Source organism: Meriones unguiculatus, chromosome 1 (genome assembly GCF_030254825.1).
Source record: "Meriones unguiculatus strain TT.TT164.6M chromosome 1, Bangor_MerUng_6.1, whole genome shotgun sequence".
Taxonomy (NCBI): Eukaryota; Metazoa; Chordata; class Mammalia; order Rodentia; family Muridae; genus Meriones; species Meriones unguiculatus.
In genome coordinates this window covers 37,405,338-37,419,904 of record NC_083349.1, presented here as the reverse complement: position 1 = coordinate 37,419,904, position 14,567 = coordinate 37,405,338, and the positions used below count along the sequence as shown (strand labels likewise).

General features: G+C 38.8%; 1 protein-coding gene across 3 annotated transcripts in view; it reads right to left on the bottom strand.

Annotated features, from left to right (window-relative positions):
* Window positions 1-12,033: 12,033 nt before the first annotated feature.
* Aldh1a1 (aldehyde dehydrogenase 1 family member A1) overlaps window positions 12,034-14,567 on the bottom strand; it is a 147,213-nt gene continuing 144,679 nt past the window's right edge. For all 3 annotated transcript variants that reach the window (XM_060387341.1, XM_060387340.1, XM_060387346.1), the window contains one exon: window positions 12,034-12,600. In XM_060387341.1, coding sequence (XP_060243324.1) covers window positions 12,528-12,600 — 73 coding nt within the window. In that variant the 3' untranslated portion in view covers window positions 12,034-12,527. The remainder of the gene's footprint in view (window positions 12,601-14,567) is intronic.

The following is a 14,567-nucleotide window of genomic DNA, read 5'->3' as shown; positions in this document are numbered from 1 at the left end:
AACCAATTGGAAGGTGAGGGAAGTGAATGTTTACAAACCATTGAGACTGGTGACACTTAATATCAAGTACTGTCTGCACTCAGCTCTCTGCTGGAAGAGATCAGCATTTGATTAACACCGAGTCTTTACACAGTGCACAAAAAGATCACCCCAACAATATCCTATTTTTTTTTCCTGAAGAATAGGGACTTTTGAAAACTTCTCTCTCTGTTTGTCTTCTTCGTGTATAGACACTGTTCTGTTGGTGTGCAGGCAATTCACTGTCCTGCCCTCAGGGGCCTTTAGGGTCCTGACAATGTTCTATGTCACCACCTGCACCAGGTACACAGGATATAACCTGCCTGGCACCCCAGCCTCTCTCTCTTTCTCTTTCTCTCTCTTTCATTCTCACTCTCCCTTGGCTTCTCTCTCTCTCTTTCTTTCCTGGGATGCTCCACCCATTCCCCCTTTCACTTTTCCTATGCTCTCCCACTGTCGTTCTGTCTCTTTCCCACTCTGCTCTTAAATAAACCTCTTTGTATCAGAACTGTTGCTTGGCATGTGATTTATATATCGTTACATTGGCACAGAATTTTAAGTTATAAAGTTCTAAGAAAATGTTTGAGGGTCTGAAAGATGTTTCAAAGTCGGGTAATTAAAGTTATGAAGGGAAGTATTTGAGGGTCTAAGAACGTGTTCTAAGGTTGCTAAGGACAAGTTACGAAAGTTGGAGGGTCTGAAATAGTATCTGAAGTTTGATAAATGAAGGTTAGGAAGGTTGGAGGATCTAAAAAGATTTAAGGTTGGTAAATGCAAGGAAGGTTGCAAGGGCCAAAAGATAATTTAAAATATCCAAAATAAATATATAGATAAAAATGCTTCAGATATGCTACTGTTGTATTAAGACTGTTCAGAGCTTTGACAGTAACCACTGGAATTTATTAATCTAACTCTTATTAATAAAAACATTCCACTATATAATCCAGTATCATAGCTCTAAGCTCACGGTTTTAAATTTCTTTTGGTTCGTCTTTTAAGTATAGACTTAGAGTTGTTTTTCATTGTTGTTAGATTTATATATGTGCAGCCTTCTGGTTAGAAGGAATCAGACTCTTCAATTGTGTGTCATCAAACTAAAAATCAAGATCAAATGAACTTTTGCCCCCTTTACTTTATAGAAGGCTTCTGCCTTCCCTGAGAGTATGAGTATTCATGCTTTTAACCCAAGGTTATTTCCTAAGCCTCTGCTATGCTAAGACACAAAAATGTAAGTCTCCTGCCTTTTTCTACAATCTGTATCCCACTACAGACTACAATGATAATGCTAACAAGTCTAAACTGTTAACGTGTCTGCTGTTTGTCTCCCATTGTAAAATTAAATAGGATTCTTGTCAACTATAGGCAATACACCCAAACCCATCTCTCAGGTCAAATAAACTCCAGATAAGTACTACCAATCAACAGTCTAAGCTTTCCACCTATCACCTATTTCAGAAGATGGGATTGCTCCCCGATTCCCTGGTTTTAGTACCCCCTCCCCCAGCTACCAAGACCATGAGCCTGAAAGACCACAGGCATAAAAGTCTCAAATGTGTACCCCCGAAATTTCTCACCAACCTACTTAACTCTGTCTTCTGCCCTTAAAATTGCCAGTATTCTGTTAGGCCCAAGTGTTCCTACATCCAAGACAGTGCCAAAGCAACTACATACAGGTACTCCAGTCTAACCTCAAAGATGGCACGCTTCAAGCTGGATCTGCATTTTCCTACCAGCCACAGATGGTCTCACAGATCCTAAACATAAAATAAAACAGTCTGCTCTTGAGACTTGGCCATCATTCCAGCCTTTTGATCTCCAAATCAATGCCCCAAGGGCAGCCAAGAACAGTCAAAGAATGATTGATATCTTTGCCTATTATCCATTTATTTTTTTCAACAAAAGGCTGGATGTTAGGTCTCTACCTGCTGCTGGGCATGGCTGGCAAACCCCACCCTCTACCCTGAAATTTCCAAGGCAGGGGCTTCCCCTCTTCCTGACCATGAAATCTGGACATTTTTTTGTGCTCTTGCTTTTTTATTCTCTCTCTCCACGCCTTCCTATTTTCTCATTTTTAATTAAACAAAAAGGGAAGAATGTTATGTTGGTGTGCATGCAATTCAACTGGCCTGCCCTCAGGGGCCTTTAGGCTCCTGACAATGTCCTATGTCACCACCTATGTTATATCACCTGCTCCAAGTGTGCATGATATAACCACCACCACCACTCCATCCTCTTTCTCTCTCTCTCTGGCTCATTCTTGCTCTCCTTTGGTTTCTCTCTTTCCATCTTTCTCTGACTCTCTTTCCTGGGCTGCTCCACCCATCCCTCTTTGTCCTCCGCTAGGCTCTCCCACTGTCTTTCTGTCTCTTTCCCACTCCATTCTTAACCTCTTTTTATCAGACCTGTTGAGCGGCATGCAATTTATATATTATTATTTGTGCTACTTTTCTTCATTGATAATTAATAATTTCTTTTAGTAATTATTACAAATTTATATTGCTATATACTTAAGTGTTTCTAAAATTGCTTTGGAAGATTAATAAAATCTTGTTAATTTTGATATAAATGCCATGTGTGACATTGGGATGATAGAAACCAATATATCTTGGGTTAATTTTAGTTGGACTTCCAAAGAATCTATGTACTCACAACCTGAAGCAATGACCTGGAAAAACCAATTAGAATCAATAGAGGAGTTTTAAATATCTCTTTTATCATTTCTGTCTATATCTTGCAAGATACGGTTGCTATAGTGATGACATGGATTAAAATATTGTCAAAATACTAACATATATTATAATATTTTGGAAGATAATCTGGCTTTGAGAGTGCTTTTTTTTGTGATGCAAGCAGTGTTATAAAGATCATTAGATATCTTCAGGCCCTAAAGATTGTATAGGCAATGAACTTTTCTTGGTTTTGTAAAAATCAATTGTTTCTCTTCTTTCTCTCTCCTTCAAGTGCCTACCATGGAGGACACCCCTTTCAGATCACATACCTAGAATAATTAAAAGAATATTGACTTGTAGTTATTTTATTCTCTGATAGAATAAATTCCTAACATAATAATTTTTATTTTCTTGAATACATAGAATAGTATGTAACCAATCAATAACTTAGGAACCCACAGTCTCCACTGGTTTCCAGTGTGCATGGGGCTGGCTGCAGGCAGCGCCATTAGGAAGCATGCTCCATGTCCACATCCTCCTGTAATTGCTCTACCATTTTCTCCTCCAGCTGCTTTCTTTTGCCTGCAAGAGGAGCCCAGATGAGATGGATGTTTTGCTTGACCTCTCTGACATCCTGAGCCTTCTGCAGCTCTTTGTTTTTCTTCAACCTGTTCATTATAAACTTAGCCTGGCGTTTCTGCTTGATCTCTTCAACTCTCTTCAGTGTATCAATGGTTTTATTCCATAGCTCTCACTGGTATTTCACAGGTTCATTTCTACGTTTTTCAAATTCAAATGAGTTGTCCACCGTGAGCTCTTTGCCAGCTGCTTTCCGGAAGGCTTTAGTCCATTTGACCTTGCGTGGGTCAAACATTGTCCTACTTTCTCTTTTATTTCTGTGACAAATATCCTGACAGAAAGCAAAGAGTTTATCTGGCTTCCGATTATAAGTTACAGTCCATCACTACAGCAAAGTCCCAGAGGAAGGAGCTTTGGGACAGCTCGCTGACCATATTCACACTCAAGAACCGAAAGGAATACACCCATAACGGTTGCTTATTTCTGCTCAGTTGGTTTTCTCTACTCGTAAAGCTTCCAGGGTCCAGTCCAGGAAGTGCTGCTTCACATCTACAGGCTGACTCTTTCCACTGAATGAACCCAATTAAGAAAAATCTCTCATGGGCATGTTCGCAGACCAATCTCATATAGATAACTTCTAATTAAGAGTCTTTCTAGGTAAGTCTAAGGAACATTGAGGTAACATTTAAAACTGAGTAGCACTAAGCCCAACATTGGCAATGTCTGAAGAATATATGAAACTACCTTCAGCAGAATTCCAAGTACACAAAGCCAGATCACAATAGTTCCAGCCTTCTGGGAACTTTCACGACTGTAGACCAATTCTCAACCCCTCACCAAGGCTATCTCCACATTATTCTTGACCTAAAGAATGAGAAATAGGCCCAGTCAACTGGGAAGAGATAAAGGTCCAGTCAGGGAAAGAGAAAAAGAAAAGAAGAAAGTCAGTCTTAAGCTGAGTTTAGCTGATTTTGTTTGTCTTTACTTGACAAAGAGTCACTCCCTTGAAGAAAGGTGAGGCATTACATTAAAAAAATTTTGGCAAATTGGCACTTGACATCAAATATTATATTAAATTTTATGAGTATAAGGAACATTTTAGTCTCTGTGAATGAAATTAGTAGAAAAAAAATTTCATAAACTCTCAGATGGCTCTCATTTTATATAGTTTCACCCTGTAGATAATATAGTAGAGCAATGGGAATAGGTTCAAGCACAAAGGGAGAACAGTGGCATAGGCTGTTCTCTCTATCTTATACCTTTCATTTCTGTGCTATCTCTTCTTATTCTATACCATACTCTGTTTAGTATTGAACATGGAAAGGAACTAGGTACTAGGAGGTCAAAGAATGAATATATAAGTGGTAGGTAGAGTACGTGAAAGTTGACCATGTCTTTGGACATGAGGGACATACCCTTCATACCAGCTGCGGGGGGGATTAGTTGGTACTTTTCCATGAACCCTCCTTCAAAATCCAACCTTCCATCTGCCTCTGAGCAATGCCATGTTCTCCTTTCCTACAGTTTCCTTATTTCCTATTGCTTGATGTGAACTGTTCTTTTCTAGACATCGTCACATGCTCTGACTTTTTTTTACAGTGAGCGATGAGAGAATACTGTCTAACAGCCTGTATTAATGGATGGACAAAGGCATCATAACCACACATTTATAGTGAGGGAATATAATACCACATGGATTTCTGAGCCTCATGAGCAAGTATTGGAGGTTAAAACAAAATATTATTTTTGAGCAAAGCGTGTTTCCTTAATCAGGATTTATAACTCTGAACACTTTAGAGCTAAGAGTAGCAGCCAGTTAGACCAGAGAACATTTAGCTGGAAGGCATGCCCCAACCTGACCCAGCAGAAAGGACTGAAGACAGATAAAAAATGTTTACTTACAACCTGCCTGTGGAAAGAGGAATGTTTCAAACAACAGAAAGAAAAATAAGAGGCTGTACTGATTTGTCACTGGGAGGTACTATTAGCTTGCAAAAATTCCTGAGCTCTGGGTAAGGTAATACGTGAAAAGTGCCAGTTCTGATTCATATTCCATAGAATCATCACCATCATCAACAACAAAACAACTCATTTTCTTCCATGAGAACAATTGCAAATTGTTTTAATATCAAGCACAAGATACTTTGTGTATTCTGGTTTATAATTAAACAGTTTAGAACACATTTATGTTCTTCTCTAATAGACTAAGAAATGTTTTGCGCATGCAGGCTCTTTTATTATTGTGCCAAGAAAGTAATCACTGAACATTACCTGCTGTCCAAACCACATGGAAGAAGAACTTCACACACAAGCTTTCACTACAATGCTCAGTATTTTCTACATTTTGACTCTTGACTAACAATGTAATAAATGTAATGTTGTCTTTAACTTTTGTCACTAAATTATCAGGAGTGCTTTGGAAACATTGGGAACTAATTGTATTACTTAAGACCTAATGTTTATACTTAAGCTTTTCTTTTTCAGACCAAAGTCAATGAATAGTAACTTATGAGTACACAGAGGTAAAAGAAAAATGTGGGCATTATAGAATCCTTTCTTTTCTTAGACAAATGAATAAAATATAAAAACAAAATACAAGCAAATAAAATGTGGATGCTGCATATTGAATCAAGTATTGTGATATATGTACAGTGTCCCATAAGACAAGGAGACTAGTACAGAGCTAACAGGACTCTTATCAAACTCTGCTCCTCATCACTTGGTAACGTCTTTTACATGTTGCTTGATTTATTCATGATTCTGTAAAAGAAAGCTACTAGTTACTGTTCTAGGAGAACATGAGACTCCCTTTCAGGTCTCACATGTGGGGTTCTGTGAGTGAGTGGTGACTTCACAGTGGGCAGAAATGCTAAGCCATCTCTCTTTCAGTCCTCTATTTCTCCCCCACTGAAATCACTAGGATGAGTTTCTACATTAAACATCAGGTGACCAGCAACTCTGTGGCTGCTAGCTGCATTTGAAACGGGCCTCCTCTGTTCTTCATCTCTCCTCCTCTTGTCTCTATTAGCTGAAAGATTAATCTCCGTGACTATGGTGAAAGGCAGTGAAATTCCATTAATTCGAACACAGTGTGCTTAGTCGACTTTGGGGATCACATTCTTCTCCACCCAGTTCTCTCTTTGATAGTTAATCTCACCTTTTAACTGAAGACAATAATTAAAAAAAAAGTAGACTGAAAAGAACCGGCAAATAAAGCACAGTTGTAGTGAGATTTAATTGAATTTGACTAACAATTTAAAGAAAGACTGGAAAAATGAGCAAGAAAAAAAGAAAAAAAATGTAAAATACCAAGTTCAAGAGGAAGACATGGCATCTGTTAGTAACTATTGCTTTTGTTGTATAACTATTAGGGGCAGGCTTAGATTTTTCACTAAACCTACATTTATTTAAGGTTCTTAAACAGCTTTACCTCTCTTCCAACAACTCCTCCCCATCTTAGATAAGAGATTAGTAGGAAAATGAGCTGTAGACCTCTTTTATCTTCTCTCTGCTGAAGAGGGCCCATGGGTCTTTAGAGGATTACTAAACTCAGTTGTCAGGATGCCAGCGGTCCAGTCCAAAGGCCAACACCAAGCAGTAACACGATTCAGAAAATTGGGACAAGTCAGCGAATGCATCATTACTCAATTGGATGGCCCGGAGAAGTTCTCTGAAACGTTTCTTTCTGTGAAGTCAAGTGTCGAAGCACGAAGATCAGCACCTGGGCCTGGATCCAAAAGCAATCCCTTACTGTGAGGGGGCATCTATATATCTCTTCTCCACAAAGTCCACCCACAGATGTTCTCAGCTGGCCAAAGTCATGCCCCTGGCACAAGATTCCCCACAACAAAACATCACATACCCTCTCACAGGCCAGCTTGCAACATAACATCACCTGACAAAAATGAGTCTTCAAAGAAACCAGAAATTTCCACTTCAGTTAGGTCTAGATTTTACTAAGTACATCAACATATGCACTATATATCATTAAACACTTATAACCTGGGGATCTTGGTAAGAAAATGCTATTTCATTTACCAGAATAATTTAAGTAGGTAGTTATCATTAATCCCCTTTAATAAAACATAAATAGTAGCTTAGAAATATGGAGAATTTTTTCCCAGTTCCACATTCATTTTGTTCAGAAGAGTACATGTAGTTGGGTCCATGTAGCTGGGTCCTAAAATCTTCCCGATCATCAACAGCTGCCCTCTTCTGTTGGATACTGACTATATGAAAAAGATAAATCATTCACTAAAATAAAGGCCATTGCGAGAGTTGAAACCATAATTAAGCAATAGTTTGACTCAAAAGTTCAGGATCTTTCTTGTATAACTTCACTTAGATAGGACAATGGAATTTCTTTATAGCTAAGGAACTTCTATCCATTTTGATTTTAAGTAGTCTTCCCTCTTGTCACCAGAAAGTCCATGATTTGGAAAATTCCTAGAAAAAAAAATCCATAACAACAAAGATTGAGTGACTGATTAGAATAGAATGACTGTTTAGTTACTGAAAGACTGGAATGTTGCAAGATCATAGACAAGCTATCTGAGAACATCTTAACAGCCAATTTTGCCCTTTTCTGAACATGATCTGACAGCTCTGAAACCTTTGGAATGTAAGAACAGACCTCTAGTGTCTACTACTGAAAGAGCTAAGAAGTACATCAGATAGCATCTGAGGCCTGTAGTTGAGTCCACTCCTCACTTTCTACAACATACCTACATGATGTACCCATGTAAAAGTTGAGCTCCAGATGTAAATGTTATATTTATTTCCTCAAAAGGGGGATGAGATAAGAGATGTACCCAAGCTGTGTGAATACATGGCTTGGGCTGAGCCCAGAGCATTTCTATCTCAGTTCTATCTATCCCGAGGCCTAGTTCTAGAAGCTTCTAGCCTCCCTGTAGGCTTAGATTATTTCAACCAAACCTATTTTATTCAGAATTATACTTTAACCTCTATTCCAACACCCCCAACCGTAAGTAGGTGATTAATAGGGAAAAGGGCTGTAGACTTCTTTTATCTACTTCCTGCTGATTAGGGTCTTCAGGGGATTACTAAACTCAGTCGTCAGGATAACAGCAGTGCAATCCAAAGACCAACCCAAGCAGCAACACAAAGTCAGCAAAAGTTGCAAGACTCAGTTGGATTGCTCCAAAAAGTTCTCTGGAATGATTCTTTCTGTGAAGTTAAGTGTCACACAAAGATCAGTGCAGCGATGTCAAATTCAAAAAGCATGTCTCACTGTGAGTGGGCCTCTATATATCTCCTCCCCTCTATATAACTTCCATGGATGTTCTCAGCTGGCCAAAGTCTCACCCCTCACATGTGAGAACTCACAGCAAAACATTACGTGCCTTCTCACAAGCCAACCTGGGCAAAACATCACATGCCCAGCTTGTAGAAAAACATCCCATGACAAAACTCAGTCTTCAAAGAAACCAGAAATTTCCACTTCACCTCTGTACAATCTAATCTTCTGTAATCAACCCGTCTCTGTAAAATAGTCCTGGTAAAACTGTGACATACACTACTACCTTGAACCTTGAAGGCCTCAGCTTCCAGCCTCCATTTGTTAACCCAGGCCTAGAATATTTCAGCCTCTGAGACTTACTGCTGCACAAACTTGCCCTTTCTGAACTCTGGCTGGCTGAGTCAACTCAGCTGTCTGTCCCAAACCCCCTCTCCAAGTTGACTGAGTCCATCCATGTTTTCTCTTTGCAATCTGTGTTCTCTCTTTGCTTCTGTCTGAGTTGTTCTGCTTGGCCTCAAACTAAGTAATCTTCTGGCTCCTTGTCATTCTCTGACCTGTTCTTTCTGTAACTTGACCCTGTAAAATTGTCCTGGTAAAACTTTCACACACACACTACTACCCTACCATTACCTTATTTTGCTACTACTGCCACTACTACTCTGCTCCTTCTCTCACTGTGCTGCTCTCATAAGCAGACTCTCTTTACTGCCTGTTCTCATGAGAGCTGGCCATAGTCTATCTCTGATACATACTGTCAAATCTTTCTCTGATTTGCCACTTTGTCTGCCCCTCAATTAGACGTCACTTTCAAACATTCCTGCTTCCTTCTGTAAACTAACCTTACTTTCATTGTTTGAAATTAAAAGTGTACTGAGGATATGTTTGTATTCCATTCTGATCATACTGTAATCCAGGTGTGTCTGACTTCAGTCTGGATCACATAGACCTAGAAGGTTTTTAGATGTGAGCCCTTTCCAGAGCATATTGCTGGATTAAATTTTCTCTACATACTCAACAATGTGTTTGAAAAGTGTGATGTTACATGACTGCCTGTGTTCTGTTACTGCAATAAAAAACTCAGGAAATTGCTATCTTATTAAAATCTTTTTCTGGGGAAACTGACCCGTGTTCCTATGCAATGTTCATTCATATTCAACCAAGAATATTTCATATCTTTTGTTGATTTGAGGTGAGGGCTGTTCTTTTTTTTAATCACTAGTTTCATGTGATTAAGGACAGAGTTCAAATAATAAAGTTAAGAATGAAATGAATGAGACTTCTATTATGAACATACAAAGTGCAGACACTGATATCTTCTAAGGCCTATAGCTTTCTCTACAATAGTCCAAGAACAAAAACACAAGTTTTTTTTTTTTAATGTAAATATCCTTGTCTGGATTAAAACAAATAATCAAACATTTAGTTTATAAACCTTTCCGCTACAAATCATCAATCTCCTTTGCCTTTGTCTGTTAGTAACTTCTGAGTTTAAGAGAGTATTAATGATATGATTGAATTAAGTATGCTTTAAAGTTGTATTCCCATCGAGAATGAAGAACAAAACAAATTGCCCACACATGAATAAGAAAATCTTTAACTTTTCAATGTTTTAAGAATGATTGCTGGTGTGGTTTTCATACAGTTAATGGCACACAAAGTCCAGACACTTAGAAGAAGCCAGTGCAAAGCAGAAAGTTTTTGTTTAATCCTATAATATCTTATTTACACAAGATTCAATTTTCAAATATTGGAACATGCTTCTGGCTTTTGTCTTGTCCTGTGCACAGCTATCTCTGTGATATACGAGGAGTGTTCTGGTGGGGTGCATTGCCTCAGTGTTCACACAACAGCCTGCTGACGTTCTTACACATGGCTCAAATCCATCAAGTGAAAATATAGGAATCGTTTTTTTGGTTTTAGGAAAATGAATCCATCTTCTGTAATTCTATTCTTTTTTTTTTTGCTATCATTTTCCCCCAATACTGCCGTTTCTCCAGATTTCAAAAGAGCAAATAGATTTCAACATTACAAATCTTACAGTATAATTTTAATGATGGCAAAACTATTGAGTTCATGTAAGTCTGAGTACTTCAACATTGGAGTTGTAGTTACTTCGGCCCCCTGGAGCTGCTGACCATTGTTGATGGTCACACTGCTGTGTGAGGCACTTATCGTTGTCATAACATCACTATCATGGTGTCTGCTACACGGAAATGGTAAGCTATCTTATTTGTATTAGGAATCTGGTAAGTGCTGCTCTAGAGATTTCTAACTTCATATTTGAAGTCATTGAATTAAGGACCATTGCAGCCAGTACTGAAGATACCTGATAAGCTAAAGTCAGTCAGATGGAAGGGGAGGAGGACCTCCTCTAGCAGTGGACTTTGAAAGGGACAGAGAGAAGATGGGGGAGGGAGGGTAGGATTGGGAGGGAATGAGGGAAGGGGCTACGGCTGGGATACAAAGTGAATAACCTGTATTAAAATTAAAAATATTAAAAAATATTTAATTAAAATATTAAAAATTAAAATAAAAATAGTAATTAATGAATATTAAAAATATTAAAAATATTTAATATTAAAATATTAAAAGATAAAAATTAAAAAAAGAATACACATACCAACACACAAATATCTCTTGTTTTTACTTGAGAGCACCTTGCTTCCTACTTGGGAGCACAGGCCAGAATGAGAAGGTCTCTGTTGGAGGCATAATGGGAGCACAAGCTGTGAGTTTTATACAGAGAACATCACCTCAGAGGCTCCTTTGATCCTGAGAGTGTGCCCTCCTCCGGCACCCATGCTGTCACTGCAGGAACAGCACCTTCTGAACAAACAAGGCTTTCTAAATGTGCCTTGCTATTAAATGAGGCCGGCAGAATTGCTAAAATAAATTTTGGGAAAAAGTCATTGTAAAACAAAACTAAGCAGCTGGAGGACTTCTCCGAAACTATAATGTATGTTCATTATGCAGAAGAGCTTTTGCAATGAATAGAGCTAAAAATGCTATTTCTTTTCTTTTATGCACCAAACCTTGGTTTATCGTTAAGGTTCATATCTAGTTGAATTCCTTCATGAAGTCATTCCTAGTCCACTCTACTCTACTCTACCTCTTTGCACGTTACTGAACACAGGGTCTTAATAAACCTCTTTTCCATTATACATCCCTTTCTTTTGCTATGTCAGGGAATATGTGTTTGTTTTCCAGAAGTAAACCACCTTGAAATAATAATTATTAAATGTTATAGTGGTATATAGCAATCTGCTAGAAGTGTTGAAATGCATTCAGAAATGCTTATCAGTTACTGACCATATTCGTCTCAAATATATACCAATTATCTCAAGGATTATTCTGAGAAGTACTTTTTTTTTTTTCCTTAAGCCTTTGAGGAGGAATAGATAGGATTTTTTTTTTTTGCAGTGCATTTATTCACTGAACTTACTAGTGACCAATAGAGTTTATCTCTATAACCCAAACTTATACCCAAATAATTCCAGAGAAACAAAATCATGCAAATGTGCCTTTATTAAGCTTTGAGTTCTAATTACAACTAGGCATTTCACTTGACAGGCATGGCATTCTAGAAAACAGTTCACAGCACTCCACGGGGAACAGAGCAGCTTACTCTGCAGTTACTATGAATGTTGAGTAATTCAAGGAGTCACTGAGGGACAGAGTTTAAGTAGCTACTGGTCCTCCTTACCAACTGAATATTCTAGACAAGTAGCTACAGTGGAAAGCACCTGATTACGACAGAGTTACAGAGCGTTTGCACCTAACGCTATCCTTTTAATGTAGGAAACAAATTGGCGTCACATGTTAGAAGGCTAATGATTCTTTCAGATTAAGCTACAGGCTTTTTATGTGTATCGTTAATACTGACAAATCATCTATGTTAAGAAATCAACAGAAGAAGAGATTATAGTGGCACACCACTGTGCTGGTAACTCTAGGAGATGTGTAGCCATTGCTGGAGATCTTCCCTTTGCTCTGCTGGCTTTTTATGAGTTCTTCTGAGATATCTTCATTGCGACTGTCTTGAGCTCGGTGTATTCATAAAGACCTTCCTCACCCCTAGAGAAGGAAGAAAAAATTGCCAGTCAGCATGACTGTGCACTGCAGTGTAAGTCAAATATAATCCCTGGCAACATGGTACAAGTTTTTTCTTCCTTATCTGACTAGGGACAATGTAAAATATTTACCGAGTACACAGTACATCCTACAATTGCCAGCTGACCATAAGCTTTATGGCCTAACAAAGTCTGCAATGGAGAAAACTATTCTTGTCTTTTATTTTAAATAACTGCGTACGTGGCTCAGTTTAAGAGAAGATGTCTATTGTGTGCATCACACTACTTGACCGTATGACTATCACGTAAGTCAACCTGATCAGATTTCATCAGGCCATTCGTGAGGAAGGTGCAGTTCGAATTGCACCGTATGGTCTCGGAAGGGCACCGGAATAAACCACCAGCTGCGCTGGAACCTGCGTTCACCCATCTGCATTGTCACAGAAGGGTGAGCAGGGAGAAAACACCCAAGATCCACGTTCCTTCAGGGTGGCCTGTTCTGAAGCTGCAGTTAAAACAGGGTGTTTTGATTTTGTGCCAAACAACCACCCAGTCTTTGCTGGTAGAGTTTTTTATATTTTGGATTGATTGTATATAACTTTATGGAGGAGAGAAAGTAAAGGTTGTCCTGATTCAGGCTCTGGGATTTTTAGCAGAAATTGAATGTCTATTAATCAACCTGCTGTAACACATTGAGGAAACCTTCAAGTCAACCGCAAGTGAACAGCAGCCGAGACAAGTCCATCTGTGGACACAACAGTGACTTTTAATCAGGGTTTTGTCCCACACCAACTTTGGAAATTATGGTTTCTTTCTACCTGGTGGATGATTTAACTAGGGTGTGCTGCACCCAGTTAAACTCTGCATTGTTTTGGTGAGAAGATAAAATTACATGTACACAGGACTATTCTCGACATCCTAACACCTACACACACACAGGTTTGCTGAGGAACAGGATTTTGGGGCTTCTTTATCAGTGCTACCCCTGCTGCCCTCCTTTTGTGTGTGCAGAAGTTGTCTTATTCTCCCTAGAAACAGAATCTCCTTATACCGATTATTCTGTGGATAATTAAAGTTGAAAAATACTTCTTGAATGCTTCAGTGAAGATGCTTTTCACAGCAATTAAAGAACGTCAACCCAGCTCTCTAAATTCTATTAAGAGACAGTACTTAGTAAGTGTTTTATCTCAAAGAGGCGGATAAATTAAGCCACAATCATTGAGCAGGTTGCTTTCTACTGTATTAAGCTGCAAGCACATTTGGCACTCACTAGAGAATCGTGCACAATTGTGGTCACACTGAGGCTGACGCTCTTAGGAATCTTGTGCATGTACAGTTTGCAAGCCAAAATAAAGGAGCACCTGCTTACACTTCTCATTAGCCCAGGAAGTCTACACGTTACTAGTTCTGCGCTTCTGAATTTTCGCTGCACAAATCAACCGGGCTTTCCTCACATGCCCTGGATGAGGTCTGCATCTGTATTTCCACTAAACTTCTGCATGGTGTTCAGCCTTCTCATCACGGACCCCGTAACATGTGAGAAGGTTTTAGTAGCAGGACATGTCTGCTCTCCTCTGTGCCCAGAAATTAACTTTAACAAAGTCTCGAGAGACTGCTGAAACTGACAAATTTAATCAAGCGAAACAAAAATGCATTCTAGTTCTTGTTTTAAACACAATGTTTAAGAATGCCTCCTAGTTCCATTTCCTTTCTTATTCTCTAAAATTGACTGAAGAAAGAAAATAGCCTGTGAATTACATAGAGTAACTAAATTTGGAACATCCCCAAGTGAATTAAGTAAACAAATGTGAAGCGACTAGGATTACAAAGAGCTAGACTTTGGCCATTTAACCTGTTCTAGAGCCAGCACTTATCACAGATTCAGACCTCAAGGCCTGGGATCCACTGAACACCTTGGGAACTGCATATGCCTAATTTTGGGGTCATTGTTTCCACCAGATTTGATTCTGT